Below are 26,438 nucleotides of genomic sequence, written 5' to 3'. Positions count from 1 at the left end.
TTAGAATAAGCAGCATTCTGGAATGGGCATAACCTTTATGAAACAATAGAAATACTGGGTGGCTCAGATGGTTAAGCAACTGCCTTCGGCTCGGGTCGTGATCCCAGAGTCCTGGGATCAAGTCCCACGTTGGGCTCCCTGCTCAGTGGGGAGTCTGCTTCTCCCTCTGACCCTCTTCCGTCTCATGCTCTCTATCTCTCATTCTCTCTCTCTCAAATAAATAAATAAATAAATAATAAAAAAAAAAAGAAATACTATCCAACTTTTAATAGCAAGGCAAATTATTTTAAAGGATTTAAACTTTAATACTCTGACTTTTTTTTTAAAGATTTTATTTATTTATTTGAGAGAGAGAGAGCACATGAGAGGAGGGAGGGTCAGAGGGAGAAGCAGACTCCCCGCTGAGCAGGGAGCCCGATGGGGGACTTGATCCTGGAACTCCAGGATGACCTGAGCCGAAGGCAGTCGCTTAACCAACTGAGCCACCCAGGCGCCCCTAATACTCTGACTTTTAAGAGTTGTTTTCATGTAATGCCTTGATTTAAATTTACATTACCATGTCTCCTCTGTGTTATAGCATAACAAAATGGCTAAAGTTGTAAAGAAGACAGAAAATAAGGATGTTGAATTCCCAAACCAAAATATTAGTAAGTACTTTTTTGGTTTAATTTTACCTTCTCTTTTAAAAAATGTATACCCTTCCTATTTCCCTTTAACTCACTGGCTTTCATTGATTTGAAAAAGAAAGATTTATAATGAATGCATTTGGCTTTATGAAAGGAACTTAGAGGTTACAAGGAAATATAATACAGTCTCTATTTCCAAGCAGATCAGTCTCTGTATCCTAATATGTGAATCTTGATTAACTTCTATACCAACTCCCGTTTTACCCTGCCAACTGCACAAAAAAGTGAAAATGCCATAATTTTTATTTTATTTAGATGACCTGCAGGATATTGTTCCAGATTCCCAGGCAGTGGAGAAAATAGATAAACCTGTGTAAGTATGAAAAAACCATCAAATAAGTTAGTATATACTAATGTTTTTATATAAATGTAATACATTTAAAAGAAAAGGCTTTTATATTCTTAGAATGTAGTATTGGCTCTCGCACTAATCAGCTCAAGTATTACTGTGATTGCACAATGGGAATAGTCTGTGTTTTTTTCATAGCCACCAACATTACTCTTTTCCAAATTGAGACTTAAAATGAATGAAATTTTTAAAATAATAAAGAATGTGAAGAAATTTAACCTAGTTTAAATACACAGTAGAACATGTAAGATATGTGAGATATATTTAAGTAGATATCAAATAATAGCAATAATGGAAGTTTTTAATAATAGTTTTTAATCTGATCTGTTACATAGTAAGTTTTAACTTTCATAATGACTTACCAAAATATTTTCATACTTGACTAATGAACTGCTATCAATAAACATTGACTAAACAAAAAAAAAAAAATCAAGGTCTCATGTCAGAGTCATAGGCTAATGTTTTGTAATACGTTAAGCAAGTTATTTTATTTTCCAGGTTACGTGGTGTTTTGGACAACATCTGTGGAAATAAAATGCCCTCCAAATGGTCCTGCTGGACTCCTGTGACAAATATTAATCTATGTAATAACCAAAGAGCAGATACTTCATCAGGTGACACATTCAATCAAGGTGAAACACCGTTTTCTCTGTGTACAATAGTAGCTCAGGGAAATACTCATTTCTTGCAATGGCTGATAAATATCTTTGATTTTAACAAATTTTTGTATTACCAGTTTATTAATTTAATAAGGATTGGTTTTTTATTTTTCCACTAGATGTTACTGTGAACAAAAAACTTAGGAAACAAAAATCATCCTCTTCAATATCTGAGGATAATTCTGAAGAAACGGAAAAGGTGCAGTATAAGAAAAAAACAATGCAGCATAACAAAATAGAGAAAGCAGAAGTAGGAGTGTGCAAAAGAGACACTCAGCAACGACTAAATCATGCTAAACATTCGGAGCAGAAAAATACTGAAAATACCAAGCAAAGTGATTGGCATATTGAATCTGAAACTACTTTTAAGTCCGTTCTCCTAAATAAGACAGTTGAAGAATCTCTGATCTATAGGAAGAAATACATACTGTCAAAAGATGTGAATACTGCCATTTGTGATAAAAGACCTTCTCCTAGGAAAAATGTGAAAAGTCATAGAAAATCAGGGAAAAGATTAACATCTGAACTTAATTCCTGGGATTTGAAACAAAAAAAAATGGTGAGCTTTCAGTGTGTTTGGTTTCTGCATACCTATAATATGCCTACCTAATGGCATAAGACAGTGAAGGAAGCTTGATGGATTGCTGCAGATTTAACATTTGTGAGAGCTTGTTCTTTAATTCAAGTCTCCAGTCTGAGAGTGAGTGCCTCCCGAATCCCTCACCTCACCCTAGTCCCTGCCCCCACCCCCAAACCAGTGTGCCCACAGGTGTGTAAAGAGGTGTGGTGTGAATGCACCCTGCAGCTCCTGGTGTCCTCCTGATGGTTTTCTTCCACTCTGTCTGGCAGATGCTTTGAGCATGTATACAGAACTGTCTGTACCTCTCTTATGGCGCTTACCTTTCTCTTAATGAATGGTTATTTGTGTCTGTTTTTCTCCTTGTTATAGCCTGTTAGAGTGTAAAGACTGTGTTTATTCATCATTTGTTTTCCTGCATGGCCTAGCTCAGTTCTGCACATAGGAGCATCTGAAACCATTTCTTGGATTACTGCATTAGAGTTTGACAGGTTTTTTCAAAGAAAAGGAAAAGATGCAGGTGGAGTGCAGGAGACCGTCTTCTGCTGTCCTGTTGCTCATCCCCGTTGGAGCCTTTCCCTTCTCCTTCAGAGTAGTCACCTGTAGGACATCTCTAGGACAGTTTTAGCTACTCTGCACCATGCTTTAGACCAAAAGTTTACTTTTTTTAGTAGTTACTGTAAATATTTTTTTTGTCATTGCTATCAAGATGCAGATTAAGAAAACTTTTTAATTAGAATACATTCCACTGCCAATAATAGAATCTGTTTTTCACTCTTGCTTAGAAGATGCAGGTCTTATAGCCTTCTATTTTCATATATCTTCCAGAGTGGTATTAATACCTGGACATAGAGTTGATGTAAAATGTCCATGTATTGGAGCATCTCGATATGCAAATGAAATACTTAATAGATAATTTGTAATTGTTGTTTATACTTAGACATTATTTCATTCGTCTTGACCATCCTTTTTATTTTGTCTTTAATCTGCAATTCACTTTCTGTGCCTGATTTGGCTACATTCTTCTTTAACCAAATCCTTTTGAGTCACTTTTTCTTATTTCTTAGTATGCTATTTTTCTTTCTAGCCTTAGCTGCTATTTAGTTCTTCAGACGCAGGGGAAGTAAGTTCTTTTTGTCTGAATGCTGAATGTTCTTCAGTTTTTATTTTAAACTGTTTCCTTTGGAATTTAGAATTACTCCCTGAGCTAGTCAGTGGTTTTTTCCTGGGATTATGAAAACTGATCATCTCTAAACTGTGCTCTGATTTTTTTAAAGCCCAACTTCCTGTTTCCAGAAGTTCTCTTCAGTCTTTCATAGTGTTGCTCCCTGTGTTATCATACGTGACTTCCTGCCATTCACAGTGTGATGACTCTCCTCTGAGGTAGTCATCTGATCCTGTTTCCTGTTCACTAGATTAACCCAGAGAAACAGAACCTCTGCAGCTCAGCGATACAGATTTCCCAAGTTGGCTCCAATTATGCTGGAAGTTCTTAAATCATACACTCGCTATTTTAGGGGAGGTTCATTTTTGCTACATTTTTTTTATTAAAATTTTTTTTATTATTCATGTGAGAGAGAGAGAGGGATATGAGCAGGGGAGAGAGGCAGAGGGAGAGGGAGAAGCAAACTCCTCGCTGATCCAGGAGGCTGATAAGGGGCTCGATCCCAGGATCCTGAGATCATGCCCTGAGCTGAAGGCAGACACTTAACCATTTGAGCCACCCTCGTGCCCCTATTTCTGCTACATTTTTATCAGCCAAGTAAAGTAATCTCAAGAAAAGACAGTAAATAGTAACTAATGATCTACTACATATAAAAACATAAACTTAAAAATGATTAAAATAGGGCACCTGGATGGCTCAGTCTATTAAGCATCTGACTCTTGATTTCCGCTCAGGTCATGATCTTAGGGTCATGAGAGCAAGCCCTGCATCAGGTTCTGTGATGGGCATGGAGCCTGCTTGAGATTTTCTCTCTCTTTCCCTCTCCCCCTGCCCCAACCCTCCCTACCCCCACTCTGACTCGCAAAAAAAAAAAAAGTAAATTTTTTGTTTCTATTGTATTTTACCATAATTTAAAAAAAAATGCCTGGTTCCCAGGAAAAGGTAAAACTAATGACTAGAATCAGGAGAACTCATATCTTTAAGAGTATTGTGGGGAGTTTTCTCTTAGCCAAATTACCGAAAATTATGCAGATGATAATGGTTTGTAGTCCTTCCATTTTTAAAGTATTAGTATTTTTTACCTTTTTTTTTTTTTAAGTAATCCCAACACCGAACGTGGGGCTCGAACTCATGATCCTGAGATCAAGAGTTGCACACTCCACTGACTGAGCCAGGCAGGCACCTTTAAAACAATAGTATTTTTTAGAGCAGTTTCACGTGTACAAGTACACTGAGAGTTCCCTTATCCCCTTCACCCACACCCCAGTTTCCCCATTATTAGCATCTTACATCAGTGGGTACATGGGTTACAAATTATGAACCAGTATCAATACATTATTACTAACTAAAGTCTATAGGTTAGAATTCACTCTTTGTGTTGTGTATTCTGTATGTTTTGATAGATGTATAGCAACAGGTATTTACTATTACATTATCATACATAATAGTTTTACTGCCCTAAAATTCCCCTGTGCTCCCTACCCCCTCACACTCCTGGCAATCACTGATCTTTTTACTGTTTCCGTAGTTTTGCCTTTTCCAGAATGTCATGGAGTTGGAACTATATAGTATGTAGTCTTTTCAGATTGGCTTCTTTCACTTAGCAATAGCAATGACACTTACTCCATGTGTTTTCATGGCTTCACAGCTCATTTCTTCTTACTGCTGAATAATATTCCATGATATGTATGTACCAAGATTTGTTTAGATGTTCACCTATGGAAGGACATCTTAGCTGGTTTCTATGGTTTGACAGTTAAGACTAAAGCTTCTGTAAACTTTCATTGTGCAGGGTTTATGTGCACATAATCTTTCAGCTCATTTGGGAAAATACCAAGGATCATGATTGCTGGATCATATGGTTAGAATGTGTTTAGTTTTTTAAGAAACTTCCTGTCTTCCCAAAGTGGAAAAAATGGCTGTACCTTTTTTGCATTCTGAGCAACAGATGAGAGAATTCCTGTTGATCTATATCCTTGCCAATATTGGGTGTTGTCAGTGTCTTGGATCTTAGCTATTGTTATATGTGCTTAGTGGCATCTCATTTTAATTTGCAATTCCCTAATGACATATGAATTTGAGCCTCCTTTTATATTTTTATTTACCATCTGAATGTCATCTTTAGTGAGTTGTCTGTTCAGATCTTTTGCTCATTTTTTAACTGGGTTCTTTGTTATTGTCAAATATTAACAGTTCTTTGTATAATTTAGATATAGGCATGCCATGTTTTATTGCACTTCATAGATACTGCATGTTTTTATGAATTGAAGGTTTGTGGCAGCCCTGTATTGGGCAGATGTATTGGTGCCATTTTTCCAACAACATCTGCTAACTTTATGTCTCTGTCACATTTTGGTAATTTTCATAATATTTCAAAGTTTTTCATTATTTTTATATTAGTTATAGTGATCTGTAATCAGTGTTCTTTGATGTTATTATTGTAATTTTTTGAGGCACCATGACCGCACCGATAGGAGGGCAAACGTAATGTGTGTTTTCTGACTGCTCCACTACCTGGCAGTTCCCACATCTCCCTTCCTCTCCTCAGGCCTCTCGGTTCCCTGAGACAGAACAATATTGAGATTAGGCCAGTTAACAACCTTACAGGGGTCTCTAAGTGTTCAAGTGAAAGGAAGAGTCACACATCTCTCAGTTTAAGTCAAAAGTTAAAAATGATTAACTTAATGAGGAAGGCATGCAGAAAGCTGATATAAGCAAAAACCTTGGCCTCTTGTGAAACAGCTTTATTCTGGAGGAAGTCTGAGTGGCCTGGATAGAAGCTCAAGCCAGCCACAAAATTCTCTTAAGCCGAAGCCCACTTAAGAGCAAGGCCCTAACTCTCTTCAGTTTTATGAAGGCTGAGAGAGGTAAAGAAGCTGCAGAAGAAAAGTCTGAAGCTAGCAGAGACTGGTTCATGTAGTTTAGGGAAAGAAGCCATCTCCATAACATAAAAATGCAAGGTGAAGCAGCGAGTTATCCAGATGATCTAGCTAAGATAATTAATGAAGGTGGCTACACTAAAGAGATTTTCAATGTAGGCAAGAGAGCCATATATGGGAAGAAGATGCCATCTAGGAATTTTATAGCTAGAGATAAGTCAGTGCCTGGCACCGGAGCTTCAAAGGACAGGCTGACTCTCTTGTTACGAGCTGATGCAGCTGGTGACTATAAGTTAGAGCCAGTGCTCACTGACCATTCTGAAAATCCTAGGGGCCTTAAGAATTATGCTAAATCTACTCTGCCTGTGCTCTATAAATGAAACAGCAAAACCTGTGTCACAGCACATCTGTTTACAACATGGTTTGCTGAATATATTTTAATCCCACTGTTGAGATCTGCTCAGAAAAAAAGATTCCTTTTTAAAATATTACTTCTGACTGACAGTGCTCCTGGTCATTCAAGAGCTTTGATGGAGATGTACAGGGAAATTAATGTTTTCATACCTCCTAACATAACATCCATTCTGCAGCCCATGGATCAAAGGGTAATTTTTACTTTCAAGTCTTACTATTTAAGAATACATATCATAAGGCTCTAGCTGCCATAGATAGTGATTCCTCTGATAGAGCTGGGCAAACTAAATTGAAAGCCTCTGGAAAGGATTCACCATTCTAGATACCATTAGGAACATTTGTGAATGGGGCACCCAGCTGACTCATTGGGTTAAGCATCCGACTCTGATTTTGGCTCAGGTCATGATCTGAGGGTCATGAGGTTGAGCCCTGTGTCGGGCTTCACGCTGGGCTTGGAGCCTTACTTAGGATTCTCTCTCCCTTCTCCCCCGCCCCCCAAAAACCTTAGTGATTCATGGAAAGAGGTCAAAATATCAACATTAGCAGGAGTTTGGAAGAGTTGATTCCAACCCTCATGGATGACTTTGATGGGTTCAAGACTTCAGTGTTGGAAGTAGCTGCAGATGTGGTGGAAACAACAGGAGAACTAGAATTAGAAGTGGAGCCTGAAGATGGGACTGAATTGCTGTGATCTCACTATAATAAGCCTTTAACGGCTGAAGAAGTGCTTCTTATGGATGAACAAAGACCATGGTTTCTTGAGATGGAATCTACTCATGGTGGAGATGCTGTGAAGACTGACAACAAAGAATTTAGAATATTACATAAAGTTGATAAACATAGGCAGGGTTTGAAAGGCTTGACTTCAATTTTGAAAGAAGTTCTGCTGTGGGTAAAATGCCATCAAGCAGCATTGCATGCTACACAGAAATCACTCACAAAAGGAAGAGTCAGTCAATGGCGGCAAATTTCATTGTTGTCTTATTGTAAGAAATTGCCACAGCCACCCCAGCCTTCAACAACCACCACCCTGATCAGTCAGCAGGCATCAACACTGAGGCAAGACCCTCTACCAGAAAAAAGATTACAATTTGCTAAAACTCAGATGATTGGCATTTTTTAGCATTAAAGTATTTTTTAATTAAGGTATGTACTTTTTTTAAAAGACATAATGCTATTGTACATTTAATAGACTATAGTATAGAGTAAGCATAACTTTTATATGTGCTGGGAAACTGAGTTCATTTGACTCACTTTAATGCATTATTTGCTTTATGACTCTGTTCTAGAACCAAAACCACGGGATCTCTGCAGTATGTCTGTACAAGTCCTTTGTCAGATACGTGTTTTACAAAATTTTCTTTCTGTCTATGGCTCGTCTTTTTATTTTTGAAACAGTGGCTTTCACAGAACATAAGTTTTTAATTTTGATGACATTCTACTCAATTTTGTCTTTCATAGATTGCGCTTTTGGTGTTATACATAAAAAGGCATTGCCAAACCCAAAGTCAACCTAGATTTTCTCCTTCAAGGAGTTTTATAGTTTGCATTTTACTTTTAGGTTTATGATCCCTTTTGAGTTAATTTTTGTGAAGGGTGTAATTTCTGTGTCTAGATTTGTTTTTTGTTTTCTGTTTTTGTTTTTTAGCATGTGGATGTCCAGTTATTCCATCGTCATTTGTTGAAAAGACTGTCCTTTCTCCATTGCATTGCTTTTGCTTCTTTGTCAAAGATCGGTTGACTATATAAATGAGGGTATTTCTGGGCTTTCTGTTTGCTCTCTGTTTTGTTTTATTACTCCATTTGTCTATTTCACCAATACCACTCTATATTGATTGTTGTATCTTTATAGTAAGTCTTAAAGTATGGTAGTGTCAATCTTCCAACTTTGTTCCTCAGTACTATATTGGCTATTCTCGTTGTTTTCTCCATGTACACCGTAGAATCATTCTGTTGATATCTACAAAATAACTTGCTGAGATTTTGATTAGGATTGCATTGACTCTGTAGTTCAAGTTGGGAAGAACTGACATCTTGACAATATTAAGCTTCCTGTCAATGAATGTGGAATTTCCTTCCGTTTATTTAGTCTTTGATGTTCTTCATTAGTCATGTATAGCTCTTGTACGTGTTTTGTTAGATTTATACCTAAGTATTTCATTTTGGGGAGTACTAATGTAAATGGAATATAATTTCAAACTCTGGTTGTTCATTACTAGCTTATGAGAAAGCAGTCAACTTTTGTATATTAATCTTATATCCTTCAGCAGTGCTATCACATTTGCTTTTTAGTTCCAGGAGTATTTTTGTTAATTTTTTGAGATTTTTTTTTTCTACATAAACAATGATGTCATCTGCGAACAAAGACAGTTTCATTTCTTCCCATTCTGTATTCCATTTATTTCCTTCTCTTGTCTTACTGCATTCATAGGACTTCCCAGTTTGATGCTGAATAGAAGTGGTGAGAGCCGGCATCTTTCCCTTGTTTCTGACCTTGGTGGGAAAACATGTAGTTTTTCTCCATTAAGTATGATGTTAGATGTAATTTTGTTTTTTTGGAAGATGTTCTTAAGCTGAAGACATTCCCTTCTGTTCCTAGTTTTCTGAGAATTGTTATCATGAAAGGGTGTTGGGTTTTCTCAAATGCTTTTCTTATATCTATTGATAAGATAATACGATTTTTCTTTAGCCTGTTGGTATGATACATTATGTTAATTGATTTTAAAATGTTGAATCAGACTTTCATACCTTGAATAAATACCATTTAGTTGTGGTATATAATTCTTTTTAAACATTATTGAATACAATTTGCTAATATTTTGTTGATTTTTTTTTTATCTATGTTCATGAGAGATAGTGGTCTGTAAGGTCTATTTCCTATCTTGTATTATCTTTGATTTTGGTGTAAAGATGATACTAGCTTCATTTAATGAGTTAGGAAGTATTCCCTCTGATTCTGTCTTCTGGATGATTGTGGAAAATTGGTATAATTCTTCCTTAAGTATTTGATAGAACTCACCCGTAAACCCATCTGGGGCCTGGTGCTTGCTGTTTTAGAAGGTATTAATTAGGGACACCTAGGTGGCTCAGTCAGTTTAGCAGCTGCCTTTGGCTCAGGTCATGATCCCAGGACCCTGGGATTGAGTCCCGTGTCAGGCTCCTTGCTCAGTGGGGAGCCTGCTTCTCCCTCTGCCTGACGCTCCCCCTGCTTGTGTGCTCTCAGTCTCTCTGACAAATAAATAAAATCTTAAAAAAAAAGAAGAAGGTATTAATTATTGATTCAATTTCTTTAATAGATATAGTCCTATTCAGATGATCTATTTCTCCTTGTATGAGTTCTGGTAGATTTTACCTTTCAAGGAATTGGCCCATTTGATTTAGGTTATCAAATTTGTGGGCAAAGAGTTGTTCATAATATTCCTTTTTTTTAACCTTTTAATGTCTATAAGAGTGACAGCCTCTAGTTCATTTCTGATAGTAGTAATTTCTGTCTTTTCTCTCTCTCTTTTTCCCTTAGCTAACCTGGCTAGAGATGTATTGATTTTATTGATCTTTTCGAAGAACCAGATTGTAGTTTCCTTTAGTTTTTGATACGATTTTTTTCCCATGGAGAGAAATTTTTATTTTGTTCTCTACAGAGCACTCTGCACCATTCTGTAAACTGTTAAATCTTATCCTGTGTTGTTTAATACCTAACAAAGTCCAGACTTCCTAAATAATTTCTTACCTCCTTTATTTCTCTTTGTAGTTATATACAGAACCAGATTTTTCTTAACTGTTCCTTTATTTTCCTTTGAAGGATTACTGGTAGAGCTTTAAAGTAACTTCTAAATTGTTTCAGAGAGGAAAGTCAAAAGAGAAAGGATTTACTGATGCAGCAGAATCCTTGATAAACCAAATTAATAAGAGGTATAAACCAAAGGAGTCTACAAGAAAATTCAAGGAGTCTTTGATTGACAGGTATGTTCTTAAACTTTAGACATAAATTTTTTTCTGACAGATACAACTAAATTATTTTACACCATTTTAAGAAGGTTAGTTTTGAACATGTTCAAGTTATACAATTTTCCAGTAGAAAACACCTAGTTATTTACTTTTAAAAACAGTAGCTGTTTAAATTATACAGGAAGGGAACTGACTTTGAAATTAGTCATTGTAGTAGGTGATTATTACATTTTATAAAGTATCAAAAATACCATATTGATACAGCATACCATTTTGTAAATAAATCTTTAGGATATAGACATTTTAAGATTTTTACTGAGCCTAGTGATGAGTAAAACTAAATATATTTAAATATATTGCTTAATGAAACATGATTTAAATGAGCTGAAATGAGTTACTTTTATATAGTAAATATATATTTTTTCATTGGCAGTCTTTCTGAAGGTTAGTTCTTTTCTTATTGCAAAATGTTTCTTTACAGGTTGATTGGTGGTTAGTTCATATTTAAATTAATTCTGGCCTTATGATAAGACACAAAACAATTTCTCCCGGCAGAACCATTCATTTCCAATTGCTGAGCACCTCCTACTGCATGAGTGATTCAGCTTATTAACAGTTAGTGTTGCTATTTACTACAAGTGAAGTTGCAAAAATATTTATATTTATATTTATTTTTATAGCATATTATAAATATATATATTTATAATATATATATTTATATTTATATTTATAGCATATTGAGTGTAAACTTAGTGACCCAAATGTTTTACCTTATATAAAAAGGCTTTTATGAAGAATATTCTAATACTGAATTGCTTTTTTAATTTTGACAAAACCTTTCTTATAGTGGTTTTTCAAACAAATCTGATCTACAGCTCAGTAAGGTAGGTTTCATTTATTTAAATATCAATAACCAAATGTATAGTCAAACTCTATATGATATTTGACTGTAAACATAAAATAGAATCGCAGCATAGGGTAGAATTAGTGTTTTCAGCATGTTGATAAATGGATAAACAACCGACAAGTTTAGTGGCAACCACTCAAAATAGTCCTCTTTCTGTTCGGCTTTTCAAAAAGCAATGTTTCTTTTCCATATGTGAGTGTGATCTTTTCATTTTCTGGTACCTGATTCAGTGAATCTTTATCTTCATTTTTTTTCCCTAGTTAATCCCATCTCCTCTGACAATAAGATCCTTAAGTCTCTGTTTTTTGTTTAAAAAAATTACTATTTATTCAGGTTTAAAATACCAATTATCTTTGATTTCTTCTTCACAATTACTTTCCATTTAATTTCAAGTTTTGAGGTTCACCTTCTGTATGTTCCTCTTAAATCTCCCCTCTGCTGCCTGTGCAACTCATTTTTCCTAGTTTGAGTTCTAATTTCTCGTCCCTAGATTATTGCAATAGCTTTTATGTCATTCTTTTTGCCTCTAGTATTTCTCTTGCCAGCCTGTCATTCTCTTCAGTATGAGCTTTTTTTCTTTTTAAAGCTCCACTCAGGCCATTCTCTTGTTCCAATTCCTTCTTTGGTCCCTGTTGCTTACTAAGTGGAGACTCAGGCTGGCTTCCTGGACCCTTTGAAAAGTCCATCTTTATTTCCTAGTATTAGCTCCCTATGCATGTCTCCTTTCGCTGAAGCAGAAGAACTTGAGATTCCCTGAAGTGTCTTTCCCAAGTGTTTATTCTCTTCTTCTTCCCCTCTTCAGAAAAAAATTTGAACTGAGTCAGCATGCTCTCACACTCTTTTCCGGTCATCAAAACTTGATTCCTCCTTGCAAGTCTTGCTTCAGAGTCTGCCTTCTTTTTAAAAACTTCCAAGGTGTCCTGCCTCAAAATCCAAACGGGCAAGAATTCTGAATCTACACACCTGATTTCTTTGTACCATTTTTTGATATTTTACTCACTGTTGCAGTTCTTTTTATCTTTCATTAGCATGTGTCTGCTTAGAATCATCGCTGTATCTTATATAACACTTTCGCTCCCTTCTGTGTCCTTTTTAATATTTTGGCTTATTTTTGGTGTCTTCTGTAATACCTAACACATGCTAGCACACAATAGATGAATTGAACAGGTGTATGTAAATGCTGGTAAAAATCCTATTGGAAAGGATAATGGAGATAAGTGATCAGAGGAATAATATATTAAGGGATAAACTTTTTGAAATAATACAAAATATATAAAACAGCCAAAATATATAATAAAATTTAATATGAATAACAACTAAAATGAATAGTTTTAATATTTCCAACTTATTAGACTTCAGAGTATTTCTGTTCAGTAATCAGTCATTTAGTGATATTAATAGTGATTTTACGTAAACCTTAGTCTCTCCCCAGGTTTTTGTATTTACCACTTTAAAGCAAACGAATCTGGGGAAAAAAGCATGCTTGTTTTGTGATTCTAAAATCACTAAGGTTCAGCTTGTAGGATAGCATTTACCTACGTATACGTACAGGAGTGTCAGTGCAAATAAAGATGTAATTTACAGTCCTTTCAATTATGCTCTTAGATTTTATATTTTATATTTAATCTATCTTTTATATTTAATTTTATGTTTACATTTTATATTTAATTTTATATCTTATATTTACATTTTATATTTGATTTACAGTACTTTCAGTTATGCTCTTAGTACTTAAAGTCTTCAAAATTTTTATAGGTGTGGATGTTTAATACTTTTATTCAGTTTACATTAAGGAAATGGTTACAGATGTAAAACATGAGTAGAAACAAGTAGAAAATATATGAAAATATAATTGCATATGTTTGTTTGACAACTATACTAATGTACAAGTTTGAATGTTATATAAACTTCTTTTGCATTTAGGAAAAGGTTCAGAAAAAAAGTTATAGACAACTGAAGACTACTCTTGTTAATGTTACTTCTGAATGCCCATTGTAAGTAATTTTCCATAGATCTTAGTTTGATTCATATTTGAAGAAAATTTATTATATAATGGAGTTAATATTTCTCTTCATTTTTACAGGAATGATGTTTACAATTTTAATTTGAATGGAGCTGATGAGCCTATTATAAAACTTGGAGTAAGCTAGAAATCAGTATTTTGTATTTAGTATTTATTTTGTATTCACTGTATAGTTATTACAGTGTTTTTTTTGGTTTCCATTCTCTTATAGATATGCTTTAAAATATTTTAGAATTTATTTGGCACGAACTTAGGTATATTTGGTTTCCTTTCAAATCCTTTGGACTGAAGTAGAGAAAAATGGGTAATTGGGGTATGGGGGGACTCACACTACTACATTAAGAAAATCACCTTCCTTCTTGATACAAGAAATTTTAAAATCTATTTATTTTGTTTTTATTATATTTTATAGTATTAGCTTTCTTCTTAAATATATAAAAATATTTTAGTAAAATTAATTTTATTAGATGCATCTTATGATAGGAAGTAATAGAAACCAGATTTTATGTTTATTTTTTTTAATTTTTGTTTGCCTTATTTCAACACTAAGAAGAAATTTTTAATGTTTATTCACAATATAGATCCAGGAATTTCAAGCTACAGCTACAGAAGCCTGTGTGGATAATTCAATAAAATTGTAGGTGCTTTTATTATAATTAGATGGATCAAATTAAAATAAACTTCTCAATTGTTCTTTTTCTTCAATATTTCCTCCCAATTTGAGAGTTTTTAACATATGAGAAGAATGAATAAAAATGCTACTGGCATGATTCCCCCCATTATATTTCTAATATTTCAGCCTTTGCTTCTAAAATTAATATGCAGATTCTATGTACTTTTAATATTAGTTGTGTCTCTTAGATGACAAAGCTGAAAGGACTTAGTCCTTTCATCTGATCTTGTTATTTTTACAATTAACTGAGGTCAGAGAGCATAAGCAACTTGGCCAGAATTATATAGTGAATTAGTAGAACAAGGCTGAAAACCCCGGTCTGACTGTCCGGTGTATGTTACCTTAAGAGAGCAAATAATAAAGTTAATTAAAATTAATGCATATTTTTGTTTAAGGATAGGTTTAAGGAATCATGATGAACTTGAAACTTCTCTCAAAACAAAAGATAAAAGAGTAAGTTATATCCTAATTATTTTAAAAATAATTTTCCAATGCCAAAGATGATCACAGATCTAGAAAACAATTATTTGGATTTTTCCCCCCTCTGTGAGATTATCCACTTGCCTGCTATGACCTTGGCATGGTCTCTGAGCTATTTGCAATCATCTAGTAAGAAAAGATATGATGGCTTTAGTTACCTTCTTTAATGACATTGGCTTATGTCCCTGTGGTCATAAGTGGTTTTAACAACAACAAATTAAGAATCTCAATCTCTGATCTGGATTTCTGAGTGACTTTCCAGGTATGTTTTATGCCTATGCCAGGTAAATTAGTATGCCAAAAAATTAAGAAGTTAGTTTTTCTGTTCCTTGGGGTTATTTTTTTTTTTTTTGGCTTAATTTACCTTGCATAGTATATAATGAGACACATTTCTTCATCTATTACAAGGATTCTTTTTTTTTTTTTATAGACTGTAACAAATCCTAAAAAGAAAAATCTCTTTAGTGATACTGACGCAGAATACAGATGTGATGACAGTAAGACTGATGTTAGCTGGCTAAAGGAACCAAAATCAAAACCACAGCTAATAGACTATAGCAGAAATAAAAATGTGAAGAAACCTAAAAGTGGGAAATCAAGTAAGAAATCACTTTTAGAGAAATGTTGCAAATGATTTTACCATTTCAACTATATGAAATGTTTTGTTGGTTGATAAGTATATTTGTATATGTAGTTAGTATTTATACCTACATAGCCTTGTGAATAGAAAAGAAGAGCAAATACACCACAGCACTACAGTGGTTTTGTTTTTTGTTTTATTATTTTTAGTAATATGGTTATATATAAATTATTTTTTTACTGGGGTCTTAGAGACACAAAATATGATTGTCATATTTTCGGTTCATGCATACTCTCATCGTTTGTCTACTCATGGCTGTTACTCAGTTATTTAGCAATTATCGTGAATGATATATTATTAAGTATTCATGAAACCAACACTCTAAGCAAAAATCAAATCTTGCACATCCCATTTCCTGTCATACCCAACCCATATACTTTTTAGGAATTCACATAGAATTCATATAAAGATATACTGTAAAGAAAACAATTTTCTTGCAGAAATATTTTTGCCTAAATCTTCCACAGATTATCTTCCCAGCATATGGCTTCTGCTTTGTCTAGTGACCCTCTTGAAGTAGCTGGATAAGAGTTTGCGGTATGGGTTTTCAGCTAGACCAAAAAATGACCATTTTCCGGGATTGTTTACTAAAACAAAGATTTCATATATTTCATTTTTAAAAGAAGACAACATAACTCTGAACTTTTAAATTGATATGTATTTTAAGGGAATCAACTTTTAAATTGATACATACTTTAAGGGAATCAGCTTTTTTATGTCAGCATAAGAATAACCAGTCATAACATTTGTGCTTGTGTTGGGGGGACCAGTGATGGCTTAAGACCGAAGTAAAAATAGAAATATGGAAATGAAGGTTGGCATGTGTTCGTAAATGAGGCTGAATCTTGAAAACAGAAATCAGATGAAGCCTATCCTATATATGAGGAAGAGAAGCAGCAGTATTATCACCTATAGAAGAGACAAGTCTGAAAGAGCATCACATTGCTAGTGCAGGGAGTGCAGTATTGGGGTACTTGGAACACAGATCACACTTGTGGGAAGATGCTGAAAGATGTACTGCATCTGGTGACGTGTCTGGACTTTGAAGCAGTGTGTTCTAAGCCAAGGGGAAACATAAGATTCACATGCTCTCAGGGAGTTTACAGTCGTTTGTAACAGAGAGTAGAATACTGTCATCAGTAAATACTTCTTAAAATTGAACTTGCGAGTGAATCGTTTAAATGGCTGAATGACTACAAGTCAATATGTAGGGGCTGGCTTATTGCCAGGATTGGAAGCTCTTTCTCCCAGAACTTCATTGCTTCCTTGGCTTGGATAATCCCATTTCTTAGGTTTCAGAGAATATTTAGAAAGTTGATTGTGCTTGAAAGGCAAAAAAGGGAATAGAAACTAAACTAAACTATTCTCAGCAATATGGATGAATCTTAGAAACAATGGTGAAAAGCAGATCATAGAATGTTACCTATGAGATGATACTATCTTATAAAGTTCACTATATTTAGGGATATATGTGAAGTAAAACTTTCTTTAAGACCAAATGAATGAGAAATAATTCAGGATAATGAAAATATTCCCTTTTGGCAGAGGGGATATTGAGCATCACAGAGAATACACATAAATAGATACATAATTTTTCATAATCCAGCTCTTAAACTGAATGTTAGATGTATATAGGTGTTCACGTTGTAACTCATGTATTCTCTTGCACGTTTAAAAAGTTTTAGGATGTAAAGGAGGAGAAAGGAAACTGGTAATTCGTATCCTACCAAACATTATAAAGTTATCAATGTCAGTTTAGCCTCAAATCTCTTGTAATTTAAATTTTTGAATGAGTTTAAAGATATATTCTTGTTATGATTTTTACTTCTATGTAAAATATTCTAATAAATTTTAATTCCAGTTCTTACCTATTTGAAAACCTTATTTTCTTGAATTGCAGAAGCATCTTTAGAAAGGGGACAGCCAAGACCTAAAGTGGTAAAGCCAAGAAGCTTGTCTTCAAACATCACTCTAAAATGATTTCTCTTTTGTCATGTAAAAAAATTCATTTTTCATCTCATAATTTTATCCTTATTGTTACTTGTTTTTCCATAATTGTTGTCACCTTTGCATGCGTCCTCCTACCTTCTGCCTTTTTGGATCATGTTGGCCTGTTTTAGGTCTATTTTACTCTGTGGTTTTAGGAACTTTTCATATCTCCGCTTCTCTTTTTTCCTCTCCTTCTCTTTTTTTATGTAAGTTAGGTAATATATACCAGGCCTCCCAGAGCTTTAATGACAGGGATAAAAAAAAAGGTATAGAGAAGATATTTGGGCAGAAAGATAAAATCCTGTCTTTTAAAAATGTTAAGAATCTTATTTATTCCTACAAATATTTTATGTATTTCTTGTCACAGTGCCAATTTTATAGAAAATAGCTTGTATTTCTTATATCTCAAATATTGACCTAATAATTCAGAAATTTTTCTCCTAAAGACACCCAACAAAAACATCACCAAAAAGGTAGAGGAGACAGTTCCAGATGGGAGAACCAGACTTCCACGAAGAGTGGCAAAAACCAAAAAAAATTATAAAGATCTTTCAAATTCAGAATCAGAGAGTGAACAAGAATTTTCACATTCGTTTAAAGAGAAATTGCTAGTAAAGGTAAATAGATACAATTCAGATTAATAATTTCTGAAAAGCCTGTGAAAATACTAAATATAGAATATATTTTTGCAGAAATGTCAAATTTGTCACATTTTAAGATTTAACCTTCTATATGAGAAATTTTATAGACTGAAAATTGATCTTTAGGCAGTATTTGTGGTACGTTGGCATTAGTGTTCCAAAACAGGCGTTTGACTCTGGGAAAATGATAACTTGAAGATAATATCTTTAAATTAGAAAAATGCTTGATTTTTCCAAAATTTTACTTCAGAAAAGTACAGACTGTCGGGAAGCTGTGAATCTTTCTCTCGAATGGACCTGCGGTTCTTCCCATACACTGCCCACCTGTGTCCGTCCCTGGTTTCTGTCTTGTGATGTTACCGACGTATCCATAACCATCTGTGCTTTAAAGCTTTTTTAACAAAGTCAAAAACAAAACAAAACAACAACAACCCAGTGCTTACAGTGGGCCAGGTGCTATGCTAACTTAACTTCTTACAATGTCTGAAGTACCAGAGGTGACTAGTACTCTGTCGACATCTCATTTTACAAATGAGAGATTGAGGCTCAGAGAGAGAAAGGTACACTGTTCTCACTTCCCAGCATTGAACTTCCACCTCCCCTGTTCATAACCTTGCTGCCCTTTACTTGGAAGACTTTAAGGACTTTATAACGTATCTCCACATTTTCTATCACTTCTTACTTTCATTTACTATACATATAGCTGGCTAAGTCTTCCCAAGCCCCCTCTCCTCTTATCCCTCTTCAAAGAAAAACCCTGAAAATCTCCATATAGTGAAATATTCAGTGCATCAGAATACCTCTGCAAGCTCATTTCCCTAGTTCCCTGGTATATACCCAGAGCTGAAACAGATGGAGTATCCTGTGACTCCCAAACGGGACCTGTGATGTGCTCGCTTTGGCAACACATAATACCCAGTGAGACCCGTGACTCTCCACTTCCTGTGCTCTCTCCGGGGTCTCCCCTGGCCTTCGGAGGTCTTCCTTCACCGTCTGCCTTTACAACTCCGAAGCATGTCATGTACCATGAAATCCAGGAGCTCTTTCTGGTTTCCCCAAACTGAATATAATTTTCTCCTTACAGCATTTTGTTTGTATTTCTTAAGCTATTATAGTCCATATATTATATTTTCCTGTGAATTTGTCATATGTCTTCTAATATATTAGAAAGCCCTTCACTACTCATGTTGAGGCCCCTGTTATGCCTGTAAATAGTAATAGCAGATATTTAGTATTTCAGCACAATTTGTTTTATGTGTCTAAGTATAAATTATTTGTATTCAAGTATGATTTGAAAGTTATCAATACATTTAGGAGGAGAATATCCATTCCAGAAGCAAAACCATGAAGCTTTCAAAGAAACAACAGAACACCTTCTCTGCTGAAACACAAAAGGATGTATCAAAAGAATGGAAAAATTCATCTCTCCTAAAAGATGCTATAAGGGATAACAGCCTTGGCTTATCTCCTATATCCTTATCTGGGAGCCCGTCATCTATAGAAGTAATGAGATGTCAGTATCATTTTTTCTTTTAAATATTCAATAAATTTCTATTATGACTCTGAAAATACAGTTTGAAGATTAATCTTAAATATGCCCTTCAGAATTATAGGTAGTCAAAACTTCATTTTTTGAACTAGTTAATGCTGGTAACTTGGTCTTTGCGAAATAGACATCGGGACAGTGTCCCTGTGACACTCGTCTTTCATGATAGGAAGTTAAAGATCAAATGCTTCGGTATGGAAAATATTTAATGTATATTTACAAATTATAATGTGAAAGCTGAATAAACTTTTAGGTTTTTAATCCCCAAATATATTTAATAACATGAAAATAAAGATGGGGATTTCTACTTTTTTTTTTTTTTTTTTACATTTCATTGACAAAAGTCTCCAAGGAATATCATGGTCATTCTGTGGACCCATAGCAGATTATCTTCATGATTTGAGGTTTACTTTTATTTAAAAATAACGGACAAAAATTTATATTCTTTGGAGCTCTGGTGTACACACACACACACACACACACACACACACACACACACACACACACTTTTCCAGCATAGAAACTGTAAGTTTGTACTTTTTATCTTCTTCACTTCCTTTTAAGGATATTTTAAAGCATTTCCAAGTATCCATCTTTTCAGTTAAAATTCAGGATTTAAATAAGTTAACATATACTTCCTCCAAAGTAGCTATATTGTTCTTTTCTAGAATATTTTCGTAGTGCTCAGGACCACTGACATGTCAGATAACCACATACTAGAAGACAGATGCACATGCCCTTATTCAACCTGAAAACTCTTTGAGAATTCATTTATACAAAGACTTATTTTGGCTATGAATTTCCTCAGCTATATATGAAGGATGTAGATAAGATGATTTCCCAAGCCATCTCCAACCAGAAAATTCTGTGACTTTACTATTTGACTATATTGGCTATGATGTCAAAATACTCAAGATAATACTTAGGCTGATCATCACAGAGCAGCTCATACCATAGTTCTTATGATTACATTTTAAATTAAACTATATTTTTCAGAGTCTTACAAATTTGGTCTTGATTTATTAAACATTTACCTTTTTAAATATAGATTAAGATTTGAGGATTTGATTAATCATTATATTCTTAGAATTTAATTGTACTATTTCTGAAGCAGACACCAGTGATAACACCTGTCATCTGTTTTTTGTGTTTTGTGAGGCAATACAGGTACAGAGAAAAGAGAAAGGGATGTTCCTCAGGATTATGACCGTGTAACAAAATCCCTATCACCTTCTCCAAAAACTTCATCACCTGAATCCTTAGGCAGTAAATACAGAGTTGGAGGTCCAAAAAAGTCACCTAAAAACAGTGACAGAAATTTATGTGCAAGAGAAAGTTGCTCGCCAATTCCACAATCCTTCTTGTTGGTAAGAATATACATTATTTTTTTCCTTTATCAGATATATCTGAAGGGGGTAAATCATTTGCCTCTTATCTTAATCAAATATACATTGCTTATCCACCTAACATAGAGTTCTGGGTTTGGTCTGCGGGAGAAGAATAACCTACCGATAAGTAAAATAGCCTCCATGAACCTTCTAGATTAATGAGTAGCTCTACGGGAGGAAGGATGTGTGGTGTGGGAGGTACTGAGTGCTACTAGGAGTATTGGGATAGCGATGATCACCCCCACGGTGGCACCACTCACTTGTCTATACGTCCAAATCACGTAGTTCATGAAGGAGTATTAACAAATTTAATGATACATGAAAAATTATCCTTCCTCTTTTGTATATTGTTATATGTACCATTTTTTTTAAAGATTTTATTTATTTATTTGACACAGAGAGAGAGAGAGCACAAGTAGGCAGAACAGCAGGGAGAGGGAGAGGAAGAAGCATGCTCTCCGCTGAGCAGGGAGCCTGACGTGGGGCTCGATCCCAGGACCCTGGGATCATGACCTGAGCCGAAGGCAGGCGCTTAACCGCCTGAGCCACCCAGGCGCCCCTGTACCATTTTTTCTTAATATGTAGGTATGTTCACAAGGATTGTAAAAAGACATTAAAGATACAGGAGTCAATTACGGTCAGAGTGAGGGAGGGTAATAAAACTGTCATGCCTGCAAGGAATAGTTTTAAGTTGTGGGTACTTTGGTACCAGTTTTCAAACCCCACCCCACCTCCTCTCCCTTTTTTTTTTTTTTTTTTTGACTTGGGTTGTATAAATGGCTTAAATTAGAGAATTTTAAAGCAGTAATAAAGTTATAGAACTGACTGCCAAGATAATATAGCTTACTATAACCAGGTATAGTAGAAAGAGTTTCGAGTCAGACAGATTCGCATTTAAATCCTGGCTCCACTCTTTACTGACTGTATAACATTTTATAAGTTAATGAGTCCCCCTGCACCTCAGTTTTCTCATCTGCACAGTGGGGCCATGAAAAATTAGTCTGATTGCGCACGCATTACTACCCGACACGTAGTAAATACCCAAATACATTATTCTCTTGTTATGTACTAACCTCTGTACACAGAGATGGAATTAATGAGAGTTCAGTACACCTACAGCCACGGTCTAAAATCTCTAAACCAAACTTCTGTCTTACCATTTTGAACTGAATGTTTTTATTCCTACAGGCTTTTAAGCTCCTTTTATTCTGTTTAGCAAGTAGTCTTTACAGAGCATATTTTTCTAACAAAATCTCTCATGAAAGCACCAATGTGCCAAACAGATAAAAATAGAGCTACACTATTTAAAGCCGGAGGTCTGCACCCTAGCCTACTTGGCCTCCCTCCCCAGTAACCCCATGGCACCTTTGCAAGACTCAGTTTCTACAGACCACAGTTTGAACACCAGTTTCCTCCTAGATCATCATCCCACCAGCCTTTGTCAGTATTGCTCTACTGTCCTTGGTTTCCCTGAACCCTTTCTCCCCTCAGTATTCCATCTTGCAAATCTCAAAACCTAGATAATCCCCCACCCACTTTCTTTTATGCTACTCGGTGCTAGTTGGAATTTTAATTGTCACATACTTATTGGCCATTTGTTTCCCATTTACTGTTGACTTTTAGATATTAGAAATTTGCTATATCAGCTTACACTCCAACACTGCTACGTGATAGTGCCCATTTCTCTACAGTTTTAACTTAAGCCTGTTTAAAAAAAAATCTTAAAAAAAAAAGATGGTTCTCTTTTTGCCAATCTATAATTATAGTGAGGAACTTTATTTCTTTTAAGATTTTATTTATTCATTTGAGACACAGAGATAGAGAGCATGAGCAGGGAGAGAGGCAGGGGGAGAGGGAGAGGGAGAAGCAGACTCCCCACTGAGCAGGGAGCCCGATACGGAGCTTGATCCCAGGACTCTGGGATCATGACCTGAGCGGAAGGCAGTCGCTTAACGACTGAGCCACCCAGGCACCCCAGTGAGGAACTTTAATCTGCATTTTACTGATTAACAGCATCAGTATTTCATGTTTTTTGGCCGGTTTCTGAATTGCCTATTTTTTTTTCTAATTTTTTAATTGCATCCTCTGATTTTTCTTATAAATTTGCAGGAGTTCTTAAAATATTCTAGATACTAATTCTGTATTGGTTACATACAATGAAAACATTCTTTTTCCAGTATGTTATCTTTTCACTTAAATAAAAAACTTCCATATGACAAAAAAAAAATGATACCATAAAATTTACCAGTCTCTGTGTTCAACAAATCCCTCAGCTAGAGTGAAATAAGTCAATCAGAGAAAGACATGTATCACATGACCTCACTGATATGAGGAATTCTTAATCTCAGGAAACAAACTGAGTGTTACTGGAATGGTTGGGGGTGGGAGGGATGGGGTGGCTGGGTGATAGACATTGGGGAGGGTATGTGCTACGGTGAGCGCTGTGAATTGTGCAAGACTGTTGAATCACAGATCTGTACCTCTGAAACAAATAACGCAACATATTTTAAGAAAAAAGAAAAAGAAGAAGATAACAGGAGAGGAAGAAAAGGGGAGTATGTCAGAGGGGGAGACGAACCATGAGAGATGATGGACTCTGAAAAACAAACTGAGGGTTCTAGAGGGGAGGAGGGTGGGGGGATGGGTTAGCCTGGTGATGGGTATTGAGGAGGGCACGTTCTGCGTGGAGCACTGGGTGTTATGCACAAATGATGAATCATGGAACACTGCACCAAAAACTAATGATGTAATATATGGTGATTAACATAACAATAAAAAAAATAAAAAAAAAAACTCATAAAAAAAAAATCCCTCAGCTACTCTCATATTCCTTTCTGGTAAAAATACTGGTTTTGATTCCTTTTACCTTTAAGGTTTTCAATTTTTCTAGGATTTCTCTTTGCCCTTGGGTAGTGAATTAGTGCAGCATCATGCGTGAGGTACCCTCCTGTCTCCATCGTTTGCAGTGCTCTTCTGGGCACAGCCCCGGCAAGGAGGGGGACAGCTGGGAGGCGGGCTCTCTGCCCTGAAGCCACATCGTCAGTAGGCCCTTACAGGGTGCTTCACCACACCACACCTCTCTCATTCTTGGCCCTCTACTCATTCATGTAAATTATGCAGTTTGTCTAAGGGAATTGCCATTTTCCAGTATCGATACTGAGCCTTCTCATCCACATATTTTTCTTTCTACATTTTGGTGCTATTTCCAACAAAATTATGCCAAATCTTCCACAAAGAAAATAGATTAATTCCTGTGTTTTATGTATTTTCCTTTTTCTGTATTAAAAAGACAATTTTCTGGGTTTTTTGCTTTTGTATAGAAACACTATTGATTTTTATATCCCCAACTACCTAGACTAATTCTATCATAATTCCCCGCCTAGGGCCTCTTGGATTTTGAATATAGACAATTACTCAATGATAATTTTTGCATTTTCCATTCCAGTCCTTATACTTAAGTTTTTTATTGTTAAGGTGATGATGACCTCAGGGGCAGTGTTAACTAGATACCATACCAGTAGGCGTGCTTATTCCGTAGTTTTTGGTGGTTACTTTTATCAAATTAATGTTTTAGTTGTCTAAGGATTTTTTCCCCTTTAATTGTGAATGGGTGTTGAATTTTAGCAGCAAATGAATTATTCCCTCAAAACACACATAGTTTTGGTTTCATATTGTTGTGTTTTGGCTTTAAATAATTTTCTAATTTCCTTTGGGCTTGCATATGTCTTGTTCATTCATAGCCCAGGCATACTCCAATTAATAATCCTGCTGTGAATGGAAAAAATATAAATCCTGTGGTACTTACACAAGATACAATTGCAACAGGTACTCAGATGTAAACAATATTTATAGTTCAGAGAAAAGTTGATGGAAGTTGAACTTGCAAACAACAATGAAAATCCTATACAAAGCAGTAGAGGTTTAAAGGGTAGTATAACCATCCAACTTAAACTAAGACTGTTCTTACAAGAATCAGATTACTGGCTTTTAATAACTATATTTTAATATTTTTAACTGTTGCTGAAAATCTGACGTTTAAAGTATGCAGGATGGTTTGATCATGGAAAAAAGTTGAAATTTTTTAAATGAGAAGTTGTAAGGTCTTAAATAGTGAGGATATAGCTGCTGAATATAACTGGGACTTTCTGGTTTCATTATATAGAAATTTGGTTGAGCTTTGTGCCACTGTAGCAGTCCGTCAGTTCATCATCAAAAATATTGTAATAACCTGTAAAACACAGAACGGTAAGGCAAAATTTTATAGCTTGGGGAGGGCTTGACCTCCAGCTCAGTAGATAGGCTTCTGTTCCTTCTCTGCTTGGTCTGGATCTACTACCTAATAAGTAGAGGAAGGCACTGGAGTGGGCATGCATTTTCATGGAATAGGAAAATGACTCATTTGACTGGAATGGAGAAACTTGCGTACTGAAACAGGAAAACACCAGGTTAAATGAAGAGGCGTGGCTGAAATGCAGGTTGAAAGAAGAGTTTTTAGACTTTTGTATGGCTTCCCATTCCCTGACTCAAAGAAATCAAAATCCTACTAAGGAAGAATAGTTGAAAAAGCCAGCTGAAGACTATTGCTGTAATTTAGGATTGAAGTGAACAGAGGAATTTTCATTAATGTGTGGTTGTGTTAGAGATGCACAGGAAGGGGATATAAACGAAACTATCTGAAAAAGGAATGGACCCCGTTTGCAATTCCCTTGCTTTAGGGTTTGAGAAAGATGGTCAAAGGCGAAGCCAAGAGCACTTACAGAATTTGTTTCCAATTGTTAATATCTGTTTTAGGGAAGTCATTCCGCATCTCCACTGTCCCCGTCTAGTGAAGGAAGAGAGCAGACATGGTGTGACATGCCTTGTGAGTCTCCTCATGTGTCAGGTTTGTAGTCCTACACTGCTTTAAAAACAGTATTACTGAACTACTGTGCATCTAAAGGAATTCTAGTTGAAGTCATAAAATTTATTCAGTTTAATTAATGTCAAATGGAAAACAGAACTTAATGCACAGTTGCCTAAAAACAAATAACTGAAAGCCTTTCTTTTAATAAAAGCAAGACAATTATTAGGTATTTTTAATCAAGATTGTAGCACTATTGTTTTTTAACTGTACCTAAGGCCCTACACAGCATCTCAGTCGCAAACGAATGTACATAGAAGATAATCTAAGTAATGCTGATGAAATACAGTTGGAAGAAGAGGAGGAAGGGAGAGTATACTTGCTTCCCAAAAAACTGTCTAAAACCGAAGATAGAGATCATCACACTTACAAAGGTAGGTAGATCAGATGCCTTTGTCAAAATGCAATTATTGTGGAACATGGTTTCTTAGATCATGAATGATCCACAAAATAATCCCCTCTGTAAAGAGAATTCTGGATCAGTCTAATAAGAATGCTTTATCACAAAGTTCACTTTATGTGAAAAATATGGCAGTAAGGGTCTGTTTGTACCCATAAATCTCCTTCTATTATTGAT

General features: G+C 35.3%; 1 protein-coding gene across 1 annotated transcript in view; it reads left to right on the top strand.

Moving 5' to 3' along the window:
• The window catches only part of SYCP2 (synaptonemal complex protein 2), an 81,703-nt gene that overhangs the window by 51,200 nt on the left and 4,065 nt on the right, over window positions 1-26,438 (top strand). The window contains exons 19-35 of the mRNA XM_088026660.1: window positions 578-647; window positions 942-999; window positions 1,534-1,667; window positions 1,814-2,253; window positions 10,571-10,689; window positions 11,522-11,558; window positions 13,505-13,575; window positions 13,665-13,722; window positions 14,186-14,241; window positions 14,673-14,730; window positions 15,188-15,356; window positions 17,298-17,335; window positions 17,833-18,003; window positions 19,342-19,540; window positions 20,741-20,940; window positions 25,753-25,843; window positions 26,080-26,235. Of these exons, the coding sequence (XP_087882786.1) occupies window positions 578-647; window positions 942-999; window positions 1,534-1,667; window positions 1,814-2,253; window positions 10,571-10,689; window positions 11,522-11,558; window positions 13,505-13,575; window positions 13,665-13,722; window positions 14,186-14,241; window positions 14,673-14,730; window positions 15,188-15,356; window positions 17,298-17,335; window positions 17,833-18,003; window positions 19,342-19,540; window positions 20,741-20,940; window positions 25,753-25,843; window positions 26,080-26,235 (2,125 nt within the window). The remainder of the gene's footprint in view (window positions 1-577; window positions 648-941; window positions 1,000-1,533; window positions 1,668-1,813; window positions 2,254-10,570; window positions 10,690-11,521; window positions 11,559-13,504; window positions 13,576-13,664; window positions 13,723-14,185; window positions 14,242-14,672; window positions 14,731-15,187; window positions 15,357-17,297; window positions 17,336-17,832; window positions 18,004-19,341; window positions 19,541-20,740; window positions 20,941-25,752; window positions 25,844-26,079; window positions 26,236-26,438) is intronic.

This window comes from Eumetopias jubatus, unplaced genomic scaffold, assembly GCF_037043125.1.
Source record: "Eumetopias jubatus isolate StellerSeaLion01/CBP00866 unplaced genomic scaffold, mEumJub1_p1.0 scaffold_9, whole genome shotgun sequence".
NCBI lineage: Eukaryota > Metazoa > Chordata > Mammalia > Carnivora > Otariidae > Eumetopias > Eumetopias jubatus.
This window is presented reverse-complemented; position numbering and strand designations above follow the sequence as displayed.